This window comes from Hyposmocoma kahamanoa, unplaced genomic scaffold (genome assembly GCF_003589595.1).
Source record: "Hyposmocoma kahamanoa isolate Upper Pololo Valley unplaced genomic scaffold, ASM358959v1 202, whole genome shotgun sequence".
Classification (NCBI taxonomy): Eukaryota; Metazoa; Arthropoda; class Insecta; order Lepidoptera; family Cosmopterigidae; genus Hyposmocoma; species Hyposmocoma kahamanoa.
Window position 1 is genome coordinate 6399453 of NW_020653726.1, and position 19249 is coordinate 6418701.

The 19249-nt window shown below is 35.2% G+C and overlaps 2 protein-coding genes across 4 annotated transcripts; one reads left to right on the top strand and one right to left on the bottom strand.

Annotated features, from left to right (window-relative positions):
- The first annotated feature begins 1243 nt into the window (after nucleotides 1-1243).
- On the top strand, nucleotides 1244-14086 carry LOC113226838 (rac guanine nucleotide exchange factor JJ-like). The gene is made up of 6 exons (XM_026459612.1): nucleotides 1244-1589; nucleotides 3207-3427; nucleotides 3768-4125; nucleotides 10751-11180; nucleotides 11982-12115; nucleotides 13310-14086. Exons 1-6 carry the CDS (start codon nucleotides 1547-1549, stop codon nucleotides 13345-13347), a joined length of 1224 nt encoding a protein of 407 aa, XP_026315397.1. The 5' UTR covers nucleotides 1244-1546; the 3' UTR covers nucleotides 13348-14086.
- On the bottom strand, nucleotides 5052-10144 carry LOC113226836. 3 transcript variants are annotated; one of them, XM_026459609.1, is made up of 6 exons: nucleotides 9737-10144; nucleotides 9363-9563; nucleotides 7791-8219; nucleotides 6905-7145; nucleotides 5593-6734; nucleotides 5052-5098 (listed from the first exon to the last, which is right to left on the bottom strand). In XM_026459609.1, the coding sequence occupies exons 2-5, from the start codon at nucleotides 9555-9557 to the stop codon at nucleotides 5602-5604; spliced, it is 1998 nt and encodes a 665-aa protein (XP_026315394.1). In that variant the 5' UTR covers nucleotides 9558-9563; nucleotides 9737-10144; the 3' UTR covers nucleotides 5052-5098; nucleotides 5593-5601. The 3 variants fall into 3 exon arrangements, with proteins under 3 accessions (XP_026315394.1, XP_026315395.1, XP_026315396.1); XM_026459610.1 differs by having other exon boundaries at nucleotides 9363-9653; nucleotides 9729-10144; XM_026459611.1 differs by lacking the exon at nucleotides 9737-10144 and having other exon boundaries at nucleotides 9363-9730.
- Nucleotides 14087-19249: the final 5163 nt, after the last annotated feature.

The window sequence follows — 19249 nt, forward strand, 5'->3', positions numbered from 1 at the left end:
TTAGGAAAAAGAATGCATAGGTAACATTATAGTATAAGTAAGGTAATAAATTCGAATGAAAGTTTATGACATCCGTAGCTGTGGTTACAAAAAAAAAAACAGATTTTTTCTATTACCTCGTAAAGAACCAAAAACGGTTAGTTATTTGCATGCAGTCGGAGTATAAATATTAAAAGATTTAATACCTAAATATTTCAGTGTGGCCAAGTTATTGGTTCAAACTAGCGATGGGACGCGTTGTATTTTTTCATTTTTTGATTGGGGACTCGAGTTGTCTCGGCTCGGTGTCTGACAGTGTAATCGCGAGCCGCGAGTAGCGAGTAGCGAGAGCGATGCATATATTCATATGAACTCGAATCGACGATTCACCGAGCTGGGAACTATCGGCCGGCCGACCGCAACTCGAGCGTGCTCCAAATCGACCGAGTGAAAACGAGTAGCCGATGCGCTGCCTGTATGAATGAAGTATTCGGCTCGACGCGGCGGGTGGTTCCGAACCGAGCTAGCTCCAGTTCATAAGAAAGTAGCTCGAGTTGACTCGTTGTGGGATTAACTCGTGTTTATCGAGTTTGTTGTTTGTTTTGTTTTTTGTTTTTTTTAACGCCCATATTCAACATAGCCCCGCACTAGGGAAACCCTGTGTCGCGGGTGCCATGGACACACACATAGACAAACACAAATTACACCCAAACTCACTGTAATAATTCGACTCGCCCTTCGCTAGTTCAAACCAATGACTTTAGTTTTGTATCAAAATATTAGGCGATTATTGCGATCAAAGTTAAAAATATTAATGATTCTAGCACAAATATTTTAGTTCTCCTTTATATTATGACTTATTATTAATATAGGCACTAATGACCCCGCTAAAAACCACATGCCTTTAATAATAACTAAATATCTATCCATCCCATTGACCTACCAATAAATCAATGATCCATCCTTATAATTTGTGGTAGATTTGTCTTTTGTAAACCTGTCCAAGTAGGTATACAGAGTGTAATAATAAGATCCGACCATACTAGTGAAATATTTTAGCATAGCAAAAATTCGCGAAAAATATTCGATTTAAAAAAAAATCGCGCGGTAAATCGGAAACTTGTATGCCAACACTAATATCCTTCAATCTGTCTGTTGCATACTATGTACATATGTATATAAGGGAAATCCATAACTTAATCGGAACATACGTTTCATTAATAGGAAATTTCTATGACAAAACAATAGTTAACGGCCGAAGCAATTATGACGTGTTAAAAAATAATTTATGACAAAAATATACCAGTAATATATTTCCAATGCTAATTTGATGATGCATCATTTGCCGTGAGGTGTCAGGACTTTAGTATCGATTCATGTTTTATACGGACCGCATCTACCTCATTATTAAATTATTATGTTTATTTTTAAAATGTTGGAGTGATGCACATTATACGCTTTACAAATAATAAGATTTATGTAATGTTTGAGTTGTAGATGTATCTTCGAACTTTTAATTTAATAATAATACAGTGAATGTTTAAAAACAAAGTGAAAAGTAATCATAATGTTTGTAACCAGACTTGATTTTATTCTAGCCTTTGTCACAGGTGGGTTGTATTATTAAAATTCAAGGTACTCATGTATTTCGCCGCTTACACATATAGGTACTTGTACACTCAGCCACAGGTCAAGTCACTATCACAATTTTAATGCTGTCTAGGTAAATGATGTTAGTTATAATTTTCAATAATGAATTTCGATAGTTTGTGTATATTTAGCTGTGGTCCATTGTAAATGATTTCTTGTCCCATTATATACCTACCACGTCCTACTTCTGGGTATAATTTTCAAATAATTTTGAACCTTCTCCGATGTAGGTACATGCTTCGATATTTTCCTCATCATCCTATTTAAGAGTCAGACTCTTATCGATGTAGCCTCCTCCACTCTTACGATGTTCTGCCCTAGGAACGAAAAAGGCACAACTAACATTTTTACCAAATTGTTTGTTACATACTCAGCATCAGGAAAAAACAGTCTTTTTTACGATACCAAGAGACGGGACGAACAAGCACACGACTTGTTCGTCCCGACACTTGATATTATAAAAAAAACCCTTTAAAACCGGAATGCAATAATAGGAAGATGGCAGTATTTTCCTCGACGAATGCTTTCACAAGGAACTCTACTGCTATTAACTAGACAGATCTATCTGTCTATTAAATTTTTTGTAGAAGTTTAACTCCATAATTGTTGGATACTCAGTATGCTCCCAAGGCACAACTCTGACATCAATATTTTTTCTATCATATGAGGCCATATTTGACGTTTATTTAATTAAAAAACTTATTTAAATGTCCTTATTATGTAGTTCAAGTATTAAAAATTACATTTAAGTTATTTAGTTAATACACATGCAGTTTTTTTACAATATCAAGTGACGGGACGAATAAGTCGTGCGCCTAATGGTAAGCTTGTAACACGCGTGTCCATAACAGTTGCAGTGCCACCACTCAGAGCTTTAAATCGCAAAGATCTGAGGGGCACTGCCACTGCGCCCATCACCCTGAGACATAAGTTGACAAGTCCCATATGCCTGTAATGTCACCAGCACCCTTATCCTTCAAAATCGGAACGCTGTAATGCTGACATTACACTTGGCGGCAGAATTAGATAAGGTGGTAGTACTTATTTTTGGTTATTGTGTTGTATGTACCGATGAATAAATGTTTTTCTATTCTATTCTATTCTATTCTACTTCATTGCATAAACTCTTTCACAAGGAGCTCTACTGCTACTATATAACTTATTGTTTCGGTTTTTTTTTCTACTAAGTAAAAAGAGAAAATTAAGTTTAACATAAATAATGTACTTCATATCACAAATACATTTTAACTATCCTTTATTTCCGAAGAACTAGCTAGTTTTTAAATTAATTTCTCTCCGAATTTTGAATTTGCTGCTTGTGCCTTTCTTCTCTTCCGAGGGCAATATTTTCCTGCCATGTGCCAGACAACCACATCAATTGCCCGGTTTCAAAATAGGGAATTCCCTGTACTATGAGTACCCGATCATTTGGCGCCCATTTGGTGCCCATTTGGCGCTCATTTGGCGCCCACAGTGCAAACTGTTGGGCCACCAAGGTAGTCAAATAACTAAGAAATGTTTTTTACTTACCTGTTTCTTAAAAACTATTAAATGTAAGGTAATTACTTACTTCGCAGTGTTTTCAAACTTTGAAAGAATCAAGTGCGACGAAGTAGAGTCGGGGAGCAAAAATCAAGATGTCCCAAGTTCGGTAGACTCGAGGTTTTTTGGCCTCGGTGGATTTATCAACCAACTGTTCCCTGGGTTTAATCAAGGAAATCAGCCTAGGCCAGGCCGTAATCCGGGCGGAATAGATTTCCCGGGCAATTCACAGTTTTATCCCGGAAGACCTATTCAGGTAAGTAATTATTTTGCTCTTTTTATTTCCTGTTCACGTCGCCGCAGCTTTAATTAATCTGCTTTGAGTTTCTTATAGGAAACGATTGGTATTTAGGCATCGCCCCTACGAGATATTATGCTAGAGGTATAATATCCATATAACGATTTTCTTTTAGGTAGGTACCTACGGTAAAAAGACATTTCCCTGAAATAATTAATAATTATTAAATTTACATTAGTGGTCCAAAGCAAACGGAAAATAACGTTTGGGCGAAGGTATTATTAAGTTTACCTACTCATAATGATTAAGGTAAGGCTACAAAAAGGTAAGGCCTAATGGATATTTACTCTATTTCCAGAACACGCCACCACAGCAGTATTTTAATAATCAACAAAATCAATCGCCAATGATAGATGATGCCAAATATTACCCAAATCAAGGATATTTCGGGAATATTCAACCGGGTAATTATGGTAACTATCCAAACCAGGCAAATGTCGGTAGCTTCCCTCAATGGCAGGGTCCTCTAGGCAATGGAAATGGTTTTGGTTCAAGTCAAGGAGGGTTTCCAAATCAATATCCGAACCAGCACGAGTACCCAAGCCTAGGTGGTTATCCACAAAATGTAAACCAACCTGAATTTGGTGGGATTCAGGGCAATCCATACCCAAACCAGGGTATATCAGGTTATCAGCCGACACCATACCCTACCCAGGGCTGGGCAAAATACATGCTACGTCTTAATTGAAATACAAATTACAAAATACTTCCTTATATGTATTTAAAATACGAAATACCAAATACTTTCTTGGGGTGTATTTGAAATACAAAATACAAAATACTTTCATGGGTTGTATTTAAAATACAAAATACAAATACAAATTACAAAATACTTTTTTAATATACCTGTCCTGTCGCGACATTCGGAAACCAACAATTTCCTTCAATGTTTTTTCCTTCCACAATACATATCTTGAAAAAGAAGTTTTAAATTATTATTTTTACAGAAATACAATTAACAATGATTACAGGTGTAAAGAAATAAACAATATACGATATTTATGCTCAGGCCACACAGAGGCGGCCGCGGAAGCGTTCCGGGCGCGGGCATTTTTGTAATGTACGAGTTCATATGAGCCCTGCCACACTGAAACGCGCGGCCGGCGTTTCCGCGACCGCCTCTGTGTGGCCGGAGCATAAGTGTACAAAGCGTGGGTGTGTGTAGTGCTTGTGTGTTGAGTGAGCGCTATTGGCTATCTCAATTGGATCTAATTCAGATAGCCAATAGCACGCACTTATTTTAATTTTACCGCACGCGTCGCGATTGTCATGCGTAGCTATGGTACGAGGGCTGTAGTGAAAATATAGTAGATTGTACAACAAGTGCATAAAACGCGTCGTTTCACCCGGGGCGAGTATATCCACCGGAGCCGCAGACGAGGGTGGATACTTAAGTCGAGGGTAAAATGGGTTTTATGAACGAGTTATACACTCTGCTTTTCACTTCGATTGCGAGGAAATTAAACAGCAATATTACAAATAAACGATAATTTAATTAAAATTGAATGTAAAACTGCAACAATTAGACATATTTAATGTGATGGGTTTTTCCTTATTTTATGCAGCCTACACCCAGCATAGATACGAACTTTAATACGAAATAGTTATTTTTAACACAGTTGCTCAAAACGTGGTCTTTTTCGTACTACAAATCGTGTCGACAGTTGAATTTTTCGCACTAGTGCTTTTCCTTTTTTTTTTATTTACTGTTGTTTCAAGTCTTAAACATAGAACTAAAGAGGTTGTGTTTGTAAGTAAATATAAGTTTTAATGACGAATGATTTACGTCACAAAGCACATAAATATTAATAAACATTCATTCATTCTCACAGGACATTGGCGAAATCGCCATTTTTTTGTTTAATTTTTATAATAATATTAAACTACCGTACATAGTTATTTTTACTTGACATTGGCAAAATCATTGATTATTTCGATGGAGCCATAACATTTAAAAGAAGAAGGAGAATAAACATACAACCTCATTAGTTCTATGTTTAAGACTTGAAACACCAGCAAATTTAAAAAAAAAATTAAAAGTAAAAGGTACTAGTGCGACAAATCCAACTTTCGGCACGATTTGTAGTACGAAAAATACCACGTTTTGAGCAACTGTATCAAAAAGGTAGTTTTTAATTATTTAAAAAAGAATTCCCTTTCAAGAAAACTAGTCTTTTGAAAGTGCTATCAGATAAACATCCTCTCGTCGGAGAATGTATAAACCCTGCTAAAGAGAATAATCTCTCTACTGGTCCGGAAGAACACAGACTCGTATTAAATTTTATGAAAACTTGTTTTATGTTTGGGTAATGTTCAAGAATAGTTAGCTCTTTACTTTTTTCATTTAGAAAGCTCACTAGCTCTAATTCCATTTTTGATGTTTGTGGCCGATCACTGTCACTATTTATAAAAATAATAAAATCATCATCTTCTTTACTTGTATTGCTGCTTCTTCTACTTCCCTCTTCATGCTTTTTAAAATTAGCCTCTAAAGCGTAAATGGCAAGATTTTGTATCCTTTGCTTTTCTTCGGACGTGGTAGATTCTGGCAGCCAACGCATTTTATAGGCAGGGTGATAGCAGGATGCCAATATGGCTTCATTAACTTCGGGAGATAGTTTAAAAAAGTTATCAAACCTCTTTTCTAAGCTGTCTTTCAATTTAGATACAACTCCAGAAAAATGTCTTAAATTGTTGCCCTGTAACCTTTCTAATCTAGTTCTTACAGACATTAAGCTAGGCAGAAGTTTACCATAATAACAATTATTGCCCTGAATGTAATCTAAAGCTGTTGCAATCGGTTTAAGTACCTCTACAAATTCTTCAAGGTATTCCAGTTCTATAGCCGAGAAAGCGTTGGTCTTCCCCAACTTATCAAATAAATCATTTAATTTTGATTTTGTTTTCATAAGTTGGACAATTGAATCATACAGCGAATTCCACCTTGTAGGACACGGATATACCAATTGATTCCCAAGACATTCTTGTATTATTTCTGCAGACTTGGGCCTTCTGGACATATTCCAGAGCAAAGTACATTTTGCTATTGCTGAGTAATGAACCCTGCTAATGGGAGATTCTTTTATGTAATTATTCATGTCTGTAGTGGCCAAAAGACTTAATGTGTGGCTAGCACATCTAAGGTGCCTGGGTAAATATAATTCCCTAGTTGTTATTTCCTCAATTGAGTTGTGAGGTAACAGAACCTCATCATATAGAATGTCAGAGGCTATACTCGAAGAAGTTCTAACAACTTCCGCAGTATCTGAAAAAAAAACATATCAAGTACATAGGTACGTACAATTGGTACAAATTAATAATATTAATTCACATTACAGTTAAAAATGAAATTTGGGTAGAATTCAGTGGTAAAATTTTTGCCAAATTGAAGAGTAATCACTCTGACTTTTATAAATTAACTGTTTTCTTTCTTACCTGCAAGGTCAGCATCACCATCAGAAAAATCAGGTATATAGTTAGTAACGCCAAATTCTCTAAAAGCCTTCACAAAATTTGACCCATTGTCAGTAGTTGTTGACACCACTTGTTCAAGTTTTAATTTAAACAAAGACTGTATTTCAAATAGCATCTCAGCAATTTTATCATACGTATGTGACCCTTTGAAGCGATCAAAAGATAATACACAACTCATGCGTTTAAGTGTATTTTTATCAATCTGAAACCAAAATAAATATAAAATTAAAAGTATTGTAAAAAGACATTATAGCATATTTTATGCAATAAGACATAAATAAATAAATCAATTAACATGTTTATTACACACCCGAAAGACTATTTCTGAACCTATAGTGGCTATAGTATACAAAAAAAAAAAATTATCTACATGTGTAATATTTATTTGTAGTTTTATTTTATTATAGTTTATATGTATTAGTGTCACCATTTATTATTGATTATATTATGTATTTGTATGTATGATTTAAGTAACTTATCTGTGTTTATTGAGTATGTAGCATTCATTTTTATTTTGTTTTTTATTCCTTTTTCATACAGTATTGCCAACCCATCTACGTTGGTAGATGGGTTGGCTACCAACTAACCTTTGAACAACTGAGAGGATAGTTGAATCCTCTCAGTTGTTCAAAGGTTAGTTGGATTGGAAGAAATCCCTTTATGGGATCATAGCAATCAATCAATCGATCAAGCTCATCTTTGTACACTATTTTTCTACCTAAGTTGTTGTAAAGTTATTGTTGTATAATAAAGTGTTTACATACATGTATACTATATGACCTTAAATGAAGATTTAAAAATCTGCCCAAAGTAAATTAAATAGCTAAGTAAAACAATAAAAGTTTACCCAGTGTGCAGTTACACCAAGGAAGCTTCTAGTTTTTGTTGACCATATGTCTGCAGTAGTTGATACATAGTCCAAATTACTCAAAATGTTTATTAGTTTTTCTGTTAGTTCTTTTTGGGACATTTCAATTTTTCGTCCTAGTGTTCGTCTAGACATTACATGTAAATTTTCTGAAAGGTCAGAAAACATTTTCACAAAATTGGGGTCATCCACTGTGCTAAGTGGTTTCATACTCTGTATAATGTAATTAATGATATTATCATCTAGCTTTTTCTGAGTACTCTTCTGTGACTGTGATTTAAAATCAAGTTGTTTTTGTTTCAATTTTGAATTTGTTTCTTCAATTTTTAACAATTTCTGTCTTTTACCAGTTATACCTTGCTTTACTTTATCTTCCTCATATTTGCTAAGAATATCAGGGTGCTTTCGCTAAAAAACACAATAAAGAATAAGTACATAATTTAAAAAAAAAGGAGTAAAGTTTCAGCAATATAGGTCATTTTTGGTTTTTCATTGGTCTATTGTTGATTTTTTTAGATGCACATGTGTCCAGAAACTCAAAATACACCACAAGATTATAATAAGCATAGTACAGGATAATTTAATTAGTATAGTATAATGTATTATATTTAAATCAAATCAAATCAAATCATTTATTTCTTTGTGATACACAGGTTATAAAGTTGTTACAAGAATGAATTTTGAATCACTGTGATCCGCCTTATGGCATACAAAGTTTTCTTAGTTTTAGTAATTCTCATGCAATAATTTGTAATAATATTATAATCATGCAGTCCAATTAATGCAACCTATTACTAATGAAACATAATAACAATAGTAAAATAATCAATAACAAATTTAATAATATGAAATGTAAATTTTATAAGAAATCTTCAATATTATAGAATGTCCAATCATTTAGGTAATTAAATAATAATTTCTTAAATTCTGCACAATCGTTGCAATTCCTAATTTCAAGTGGAAGTTTGTTATAAACCTTCGTAGCCATTACTATTACACTCTTTTGAAGTAGAGCAGTTTTACATGATCTACTTTTCAGTTGATGAGAACGGCGGGCTCGTGTGACGAATTCAAATAAATGAAGATGACGCTTTACGAAAAGTGAAATTTCAAATATATATAAGCATGGTAAAGTCAGTATTTTCAAATTTTTAAAATGTGGTTGACAGCTATCTGTTTTTTTCAAGCCGCATATAGCCCGAATACATCTCTTTTGGGCTTTGAATATGCGTTCAATGTGTGGTGCATTTCCCCAAAAAATGATTCCATACCTAAGGTTGGATGCTACATAACCATGGTAGGCGGTCACTAGAGCGTCTAAATTTACTATTTTCGATAGCCTAAACAATGCATAAGAAAACTTTAGTATCTTACCACATACATATTCTAGGTGTGTTTGCCATTTTAGATTATTATCTATATATAAACCTAAGAACTTTACTGTCATTGTTTCACCGACCTCCTTGCTTTCATAGACCACTCTAGTTTGCATAGGTTTATTGCTCACAACGTTATTTTCAAGAATAATTAGTAATGGATTTCCTGGCCTACCTTTAAATGCAATCTAAAATTGCTTGTTGCTTTCAAACTACCTTTGATGATAGCTTTACATTGTATACATGTCGCTTGGACGTTGTCTTGATCGTCGTTATTATTAGTGTTACCGGTACTGCTACCAGAAACTGTGAAATACTTTTCCGTTAAAATTAGTGGATACACCACAGACGTAGATGGTAGTTTCTCCATCGTTCTCTATGTATGAAAAAATATGTTAAACTAATCAATACAACCAACCATACTACAGAGCACGTAGTACGTACAATTATTATTAATATTCCCATACAAGACGAATACTTGATATACAATACAAGTATCTACATAAAGTGTTCGTCTTGTATGGGAATTATGCCGTTCATAACACGTACGTTCACAACACAAATTAGAAAGATGGTTCACTTCTTCTTCTTCTTCTTTTAAAAGCTATGGTAAAGATATGCTAAACGATGATTTCACCAATGTCAAGTAAAAATGACCATGTGCGCTAGTTTTGTAAAAATAGGACTTCTACTTTGTGATGCCAAAAATCACAAATTCTATTCTATTTCCTTAATGGCGGCCACTAGGCTTGGGCCAATGTTAGTTTCGAATGGTTTCGAATCACAAATTCACAAAGCCGTTATTATCTAAAACTGTTCCTAAATCTAAAACCCTTCTTCTTCTTTTAAATGTGATGGCCCCATCGAAATAATCAATGATTTTGCCAATGTCAAGTAAAAATAACTATGTACGGTAATAAAAATTATACAAAAAAAATGGCGATTTCGCCAATGTCCTGTGAATTTCGTTATAACCCTTCTTCTTCTTCTTCTTCTTCTTTTAAATGTGATGGCTCCATCGAAATAAGCAATGATTTTGCCAATGTCAAGTAAAAATAACTATGTACGGTAGATTAGTATTATTATAAAAATTATACAAAAAAATGGCGATTTCGCCAATGTCCTGTGAGTTTAGAGGATGGAAAATTGTGGGAAAATTATAACCTGTCTTTGACATTACGATGCAGTGTTGCCACCTGCAAATGTGCTTCTACTGCGTTGGATACGAGTATTTCATACCCATAGAGGTTAATTTTGGGAACGTTCCGTTTTACACACACACACGTCACGTCACCATTGAGTTCAATATCATATAAATCTATGCACGTCACATAATAGGCTGTACATTGAAAAATAAAAGTATTTCGTTGAAATGTATTTTACAACGAAAGTATTTGAAATACAAATTACAAAATACATTACGGTCAGGTATTTGAAATACCAATTACAAAATACATTTTTAGGGAGTAATTGAAATACAAATACAAAATACGTATTTGTATTTTAAATACGTATTTCAAATACAAGTAATTCAAATACTGCCCAGCCCTGACCCTACCCAAGGCAGCTTTGGCTATCCGTTTACGCCATCCCCAAATGAAGGGAACTACGTGAGTTCTCCATCAATACCGTATCCTGAACAGAGTAACAATGGTATGATCACCCCTATACCGTATCCAAGTAATTGGGGCACTTCGAAATCACCAGATTATCCTACTCAAGGAGAGTTTAATGGTGATAACAGTTTTAGGCCTGGAGTTATAGGCGATGAAAGTATAGGTGGACCAACTGAATCAGAAACACATTGGGATATTGATGTTAGAAATCCTACCGAACCTTCGTCAAATGAGACAACGACAACGACGACGACACCTCAATCTCAGAGGCCCATAGAGGAGAGTTCAAGCGAAAAGGGAATAAATGCAATTTTGGGGAAACCAGTAATAATTCCTGAAACAACTACACCTGAAGGACAAATAGTTTTTCCCGAAAGGTAGAAGTTTTTTTCCACTCATACGCTTCGCAGAAAGTGTTATATATTTTGGACCTTAAGTTATGAGTTATAGTGTATTTTGGACCTTTTTGCAAATTGACAATATTTAATTTCCTAACCATGTGTTCTTTAAAACACTTCCTTAAAATTGTGACCTCCACTTAACTGTGAAGTTGTTTATTGATAATAAATTAATATTTCGGTTAATTCACATTTGCATAATTAATCTCAAAATATGATACTAATGATACTATTTCAAAAGCCGGGATAACTTTTGCAGAGTCCTAATTGTTTCTTTCGAATGTAAAGGCAAAGTTATTACTAAGATAAAGAGGCGCTTTCAAAGGAAAAGTATGTTGAGAAAACCTGCATGCTTTAAGTGATTTAAAGTTTTGAAACAACCGTCTCTTAGACTATGCAGTTAGTCTTTATTTAATATCATTAAGCTTTTTTGTTTATTTAAAAACTAGTTGCATTCTAAAAACTAATTGATGGTGATTGTGCTTCATTCAAGTGGCTTGATATTCAATTATAAGTAAGTAATTACATTCTTTTTAGTAAAAAGCATTTATTTATTTACTAAGTATGTTTATAAGGCGCAAAATATCACTCACACATTTACGGTGTCCGGTAGAAAAAGGCGAGTAACTATATGTGGTGGCTTTGCAGCTAATACGTCTGCGGCTGCCAATGCCAGTTGAGACGGGGTGTGTCAACTGTAGGTATATATTATTTATTATTTGCTGCTCTGCTTTAATGATATCATTACTTATCTTTTTGTATTTTGATTTCCTTCAACAGCACGGAGAATGCGGAGCAAAAGCAATGTGTACAAGATTGTCAATCTCCAACAGAATATAACCCGGTGTGCGGAACAGATGATATAACCTACATCAACCCGGGAAAATTCGTGTGCGCGCGAAATTGTGGTGTCCGTAAGTAAATTTATATTTGCTTTCTCGTGACCCAATTGCATAGGTACGTCTAAATGAAGAAGTTCAGTGCTAAGTAATTAGGTAAAGCATATAAAGGCTTCGTCCTGTTTTCACGACTGAGTTGTATTTTATTTTCATTACAGTATCTTGAGTATGATGTAGTTCTTCACGAGGTCATGTTGGACCCTTAAATTACTAGTCTTAATACCTGTATGAAGGCAACATAACATTTGTTTCTTGCAAAATATAGATATCAACGGCATCTATAGTGAAGCACATATTGATGTGTTGGGTGCATTTGTACGTTGACGGTACACAAAGCATATCCAGTGTTTGGTTTTTCACTGTAATAAAACTGTGATAAAAATCTTCCTATCTGTTGTGTCCTTTCTTACTGACCCGAGAAATAGGGGATTTCGGGGAGACTATGGGCTCCCCGGTAAGGGTAACAGGTCATCATTAAGGGTAAGAGTGACACGCCGTCATGAGCGTCTCTAGCGGACCCGGACTTGGGTATGAATTCGCCGGGGTTTGTGGTTAGCTGTAGGGATGAACACGTTCGTGTAACCCGGTGGGGTATGGCTGGGGTGTTCGTCTCCCGCACGTAGCGCGTCTTAGTAGCGGTCTAGACGAGGGCCTAATGGCGAGGAGGCGTGTGCCCTCTAAGTCGGGAACTATGTCCGGACATTATCGCAGGTCGCTGCTACCTGGCACTAGCCCGGAGAGCTGCTAGAGGATGAGCTAGACATCCTTCGGTCCCTCCAGACGCGTAGAAATTTGGAAACTGGGGAGGCGCCGTTCATTCAGCTTCGGGAAGTGAGCTTTACAGCTCCGCCACCAATGAGGAAATTTGGTAATCGGCTTAGAGTCGATGGAAACGTTACTTGCGCAGAGCGCGATGGGAAGTGAACGTGCCTGAGGGTGCTGTACGTGCACCCGGGGCGGCTCACTTAAGGCAACTAGCCTTACAGAGAACCGGATGAAGTCCGTGCAAACGGGCTAATCTCGGGTTAGGACCTAACTTAGATGATCCCTATGCGGACTCGCTGGCGCAGGTCATAGAATCCTTCTCGTATACCCTAAGGGTCGGTAGGGATGTCACAAGAATCAAAAGTAATGTAGAAAGATATGGGGGCTATTATAAAAAAAGGAATAAACAACAAGAGTCAATTTAAACATAAAATTTTATTGCAGATGTTTTCGTGAAGCACATAGGAAGATGTTCGTCTTAGGTAATGGAAACACTATTTTATTCAGCAGACATGATTTCTCAATAAGAAGGTACTTTTAGCCATGTAAGATTGACTCAGTGTGGTAATTACAATCTGTCAGATAAATTGATTTATGTTGACTAATAAATGTTGTTACTTATTCTTTTGTCAAGTAAGTAATTAAGGTTTCAAATTAAAGCTCTCTAGAAACTCATATCTTTATAGGACAGAAATTAAAATATCATTCGAAATATATAATTAGGTTAATTGTTTTATAATTAATGTAAACCTACGCACCTAAGTATATAAATATTTATCTTATTCAAATGCTTATGGCACTTTGGACCAAAAAGAGTACTTATTTTAAAACATATTTAGAGAAAATATCCCACATTCCCAGAACATAATACCTAACATTTAAAAAATAGCCATTTTGGTCCTTGTCAAGGTAAGTGAATATACATTTAATTTTAAAGAATATAGGTAAATAACAAAGAGCAATTCCATATAATTTAATTTGCTCGAGCTAACCAAATCTTGTTAACGAAAATGTTGTCGTTTCATTTTACTTTAGTACATTTTTTGGGTAGATTTGCGATTCTCATAATTGTAAAAGAAACAGGCACCCAGTATATTTTTTGTAAGTAAAGTTATTCATATTTCACTATTACATATATGAAAGACACGTTTTATATGAAATATTACATTTTGGAATTTATAATGTATGTAGAGCTCCTTGTTTCGTCCAGGGAAGTACTGCCTAACCTTACCTATTTCTACCGCCAAGCAGTAATGTCAGTATTACTGTGTTCCGGTTATGAAGAGTAAGGGTGCTGGTGAAATCACAGGTACGTGGGATTTGTCAACTTATATCTCAAAAAAAAAAAAAAAAAAAGGGTGACGGGCGCAGTGGCTGTGCCCCTCAGATTTTTGTGATATAAAGTTCTGAGTGGCTCTGCAACTGTTATGGACAGGAGTGTAGTTTACCATCCGGCGCACGACTTGTTCGTCCCGTCACACAGTGTTTTATAAACCTCAATTTTATGACATGTCCTTTTTGTTCCAGATTCCTATAGTTTGAACTAATACAAATTCGAGAGTTGTATTAGTTAACACAAACAATAGGAATCTGGAAAAAAAAGGGCATGTATAATGCTTGGGGTTTATGAAATACTGTGTGTGACTTGATATTATAAAAAAGAAAATAATTATACACATACCGGCATTTAACGAAACACTAGCAAAGTCTTGTTGGTTACTTTATTTTTTTTCTTTTAGGTTGATTGATGTTGGTTGGTAAATTTGAAAATAAAAAAAAGTTGACTTTCTTTTTTCTTCATTTGTTTTAATTTCTTATAGTGATAATAGTGATAGCTCGGTATTGCATATGTAGTGACATTTGTGTGTTTACAGAAGAATTTGTGGTTGTATTTGTGATTTTGTATATGTAGTTTTATGCGAACGGCATAGCACTGCATTATGCTATTCCAAGCACTCGCTAATATCTTTATACTAAGATACAGGTTTATCAAGAGGTTTGAGGTTGATTTCGCGTTACGAACTTTACACAATTTATAATTATTTGTTAAATTTTGATTTAATCAATGTTACCTGGTTACATTTTTGTCAACTTTCTGTTGCTTCTACTTTGTTATAAAATCTACTTAGAATAATAACGCATTATTCTAAGAAATTCTAAAAATTCATTTTGTTAGATTTAGTTTTTTTCAACAACGGATTACTAAAGGCTTGTACTAAGTTGATGTTAATAGGTATTACTATAACTGCTACTTTATGACTAATTCTTATCTATTTCAAAATAAAAGTTACTATTTCATATTCCCATTTTCTTTTTTTTTCCGCTAAATGTTACGTGTATATAAATGATTATTTACGGTATATCTTACCTTAAAAGTATAATGATGTTCGAAATAAGCCGTATGTAAGCATTAAGCTTACTTAAGTATCGATTCTAAAAGCTGAGTAAATCTTAACAATAGCTCCAATAAAATAACAAGAAGAGCGTTTAGGATCGGCGGCATCAGATAACGAGCACACGTCCCGAATCGAACGATTGTTGGATCAGTAAATCGGGAACTGTCGTTATGCTTATCGGTACATGAGACTCACTCAGGTGGAATTGTGTCCGTTTATTGTACAGAACGCAAAAGAAAATGCTGCATATTAAAATATCTAGTCTTTGTTGTCAGCTTTATTTTGCAATGTGTTAATAACAAGTTATGGTTTATTTGATCTTTAATTCGGGACTTAATCATGTATGAAACATATTTTAATTATTCGACAGAAATTCGCACTTATTTTTTATTAAAAGAAAACCATAACATTCTTTGGTTTAAACTTTAATGATTTTTAATCAAAATCACAGACAACAAAAAACACATTTTGACATTCATGACATGACATGACAAAAAGTTCATCACAGTTAGACACAGTTGACTTTTTGGTTTAGGCTTAATCATGAATAAAACATATTTTAATTACCTCGACGTTTCGAACGTATTGCAACGTGCATGGTCTCGAAGGGACCGAAGAGGCGGGTGTTTTTTCTAGACAATGGACGTTGTAATACGTCCGAAATGTCGAGGTAATTAAAATATGTTTTATACATGATTAAGTCTCGAATTAGAAATCAAATAATGTGTGAAAATCGTGAAAGTTTAAATCAAAGCATGTTATGGTTTTCTTTTAATAAAAAATAAGTGCGAATTTCTCTCCTTTTTATCATCTAACGTAGGTATTGACATTTTTAGCGAAAATTAGTTATTAATTTCTGGGATCAGCGAATTGGTCTACAACCGCCAATCGGTTTTTTAATATCTAACTTAGTTTTAGTTTTATTGTTAAGGAAAATCAGCAACAACAATAAAACTAAGTGCCCATATATGCAAACTTACCGAAATGCAGATGAGTTACTTATAACAAGGACAGATTTGACTTCCATCTAACCTGATGGAAAATGAAGACGAGGTCGACGTTGGAGCATGCACAACTAAATAATGCCTATTCTCTCTCGCCTTGAAAAGGCCCAAGTTTAGCGCTTAGGGAATAATTCTGTAGGTAGGGAATTCCGCTCCAAAGCCGTTCGACATATAAAAATGTGGAAGTGAAACGTTTCCTGCGAATAAATTTAGTTAAGCATATGAGTAAAGTTCGGTGACTTGCATTCATACATTATTTTTCACAGTCTCCAACAGACAATTGAACCATCGCACCCGACGGTATACTGTTTTCAGAACAATGTTGAGTTTATAATATACTAGATCATTTCACGCTAACTGTACGTGTTGCTGTAAAATCAAAACAACTCTGTGTAAACTAATCTCCTTCGCAGTGTTTGCAAGAATGAGAGAGAATCTTTGCAAGTTTGCGTTTCGATTGCTTTGACACCAGCAACAACTTATCAGGTGTTGGTAAAGATATTTGTAAGACATGTAGTAAGGTTCGACATCTTTACGGTCTGCCGGTTGTAAAACCAAGTTGCTATTGGCGACATATGGGAGAAGTTTTATTATTTCGATGCAACATTTTATTGCTTAAGACCCATGAATAATGGAACAAATTGCACTTCGGTTGTACTTTGAATCCCATTAGAAAATGTATAAAAAACACAATAACATTTTCCTTGTAGCTTTACGCATTAGAGGTGTATCACGGTAGCGTTTTATGCTTTTGCATATTGACGTAAATAGGTAATTTTCAGATTACCTTTCTCTACCCAATTTCGGTGGCAATTTTTATTATTTAAGTACTGGAGTATATTAACTTGAAATATTGAATGATATTTCTGGTTACTACATTAAATAATATTTTATGCTAATATTCTACAATGTTGGAATAAAAAAAATTGCCACCGAAATTAGGTAGAGAAAACTAACATGAAAATTATCCAAATGAAAACTTATGATGGATCATACGACGTCTACAAATTAGTAGAAAACACTGAAGTGGAGATGCGAACATGAATGCATTATGAGTTATGTGATGTAGGTTTGAGTGCCACCTCAATACCATTATGGACAATCTACCAATCAATATAGGTCCCGGATTCGATTCCCTTTAGGATTAATTTGGAAAAAGAATTTTGCGGTCTGGGTGGTCCACGAGTGAATTCCATTGCTTCGGTACTCATAGCACAGGGAATTCCCTAGTTTCAGGCAAAGTAATTGGTACCTAGGTTGTGCATGTTATTATGAACTGCCTCCGTAGCCTAACTGTTACCTTCCTGGACTGCCGCGCAGAGTTCCGGGGTTCGATTGTCGGGCCGAGAGAAGTATTTGTACGGCCTGCATTTATTTGTCTCGCGAGTTTGGGTGTGATTTGTGGTTGTCTACCTATGTGTCCATGGCACTCGCGACACAGGGTTTCTCTAATGTGGGGCTATAAGTGAGTGCGTTATTGTTATTATTTTTAATATTATCAACATGTTCCAATAGCCCTTTCATTTATTTTTTCAACGGCGCAAATTAAGAAGATATCTGTATTAACGACAATTGGCAAGGCCAAGTCCAACAAGCAAAGTTTACATAAAAACATTCACGCTCTTACAATCTTCTATGCGACAACATTTTACTAAACACGATAACGAGGAAACTTTATAGACTATTATACTTGTTATATTTGATGATTTGTTAAGCATCAATATATAAGCGTACATCTGGCGTAGTACAAATGTCTGCAACTTTATCAAACGTTTATCAAACTAAGATTAGTACGGACAGTGGATTTCTCGATTGTTCTACTCGTATATGGCTCACAATCGTGGACGATCCGGGCTTCAGAACGGGAAAAAAAATGCATTGGAGATGTACCACATCTCACATGCATCTATTTTTCCCGTTCTGAAGCCCGGAGCTGGAGAAGGATGCTCCATATACCATGGACCGCTAGAAGATTAAACCAATCTATATTTAAGGGGCTCACATCACAAATTAGACTGTCTATAAAGTGCTACTTGGGAATTCTGAAATGTTTTGGTCATATTGCTCGCCGACAACCAAACAACCTTGGCAAACTGGTTGTGTGTGCAAGGTGGAAGAAAAGAGACTCCGCGGTCGATCACCTGGCCGATGGAGTTTACAAGTGACCGCCCGCAATGGCCTCCCTATCGTAACTGCTCTGAGAGAAGCCTAAAACAGAACTAGATGGAAGGAAATAGTCATGACCAATTGGGCGCCACTTTCAGTAATGAAGAATACGCCTGAGAAGAAGAATTTACGAACGAACAAAGTTTGCAAATAAAAAAAACTAAATTCATTGCCCGCACATAAATATTCATACCGTCTCTTACAAATAGTAATAGGCGTAACTTACAATTTGGACGCATAAAACATGAATTTAATTTTCTATTGGATGTTTCCTGTCAGCCGTGATCATGGGACCTGTAAAGAACCCGAAACGAAGGTTTGTTTGAAAAAATAGATATACTTCGTGATTTAGATATAAAAATATTGTATCATTTCCAATGTGTAGCAACCACAAACATTTAAAAAATCGTTTTCTATGTTACGATATAAATAATTAATTCTCAATGTTGTAAGAGACGGCATATTATCGAGATATTTACAAATTAATAATATTGATTTTTATTATTCGGTATACAACTGATGTTGGTTTGAGTCCAATTAGATCGAATACATTTGTCTTTGTGTTGTTGGGTCTTTGTATCAATTTTCATAGTTCGTCCTGGAAACCATTGCCACCTTACCGATTTCTGCCGAATAATGTGAACATTACTGTGTTCCGATTTTGAAGTGTAAGAGTGCTGGTAAAATTACAGGCACATGGGACTTGTCAATAGTATGTTGCTGATTTTTGCGATTTAAAGCTCTGAGTGGCACTGCAAATGTTATGAATAGGCGTGTGGACTACTACCAGGCGCACAACATGTTCGCCTCGTCGCGTC

Coding starts and splice junctions, on each gene's coding strand:
- LOC113226836 (XM_026459609.1), bottom strand. CDS start 9,557: ATGGAGAAACTACCATCTACGTCTGTGGTGTATCCACTAATTTTAACG. Junction 7,146..7,790: donor TTGGTGTAACTGCACACTGG/GTAAACTTTTAT, acceptor TTTTGGTTTCAG/ATTGATAAAAATACACTTAA. Junction 6,735..6,904: donor TGGTGATGCTGACCTTGCAG/GTAAGAAAGAAA, acceptor TTTTTTTTTCAG/ATACTGCGGAAGTTGTTAGA.
- LOC113226838 (XM_026459612.1), top strand. CDS start 1,547: ATGTTTGTAACCAGACTTGATTTTATTCTAGCCTTTGTCACAG. Junction 3,428..3,767: donor ATCCCGGAAGACCTATTCAG/GTAAGTAATTAT, acceptor CTCTATTTCCAG/AACACGCCACCACAGCAGTA. Junction 12,116..13,309: donor CGCGCGAAATTGTGGTGTCC/GTAAGTAAATTT, acceptor ATTTTATTGCAG/ATGTTTTCGTGAAGCACATA.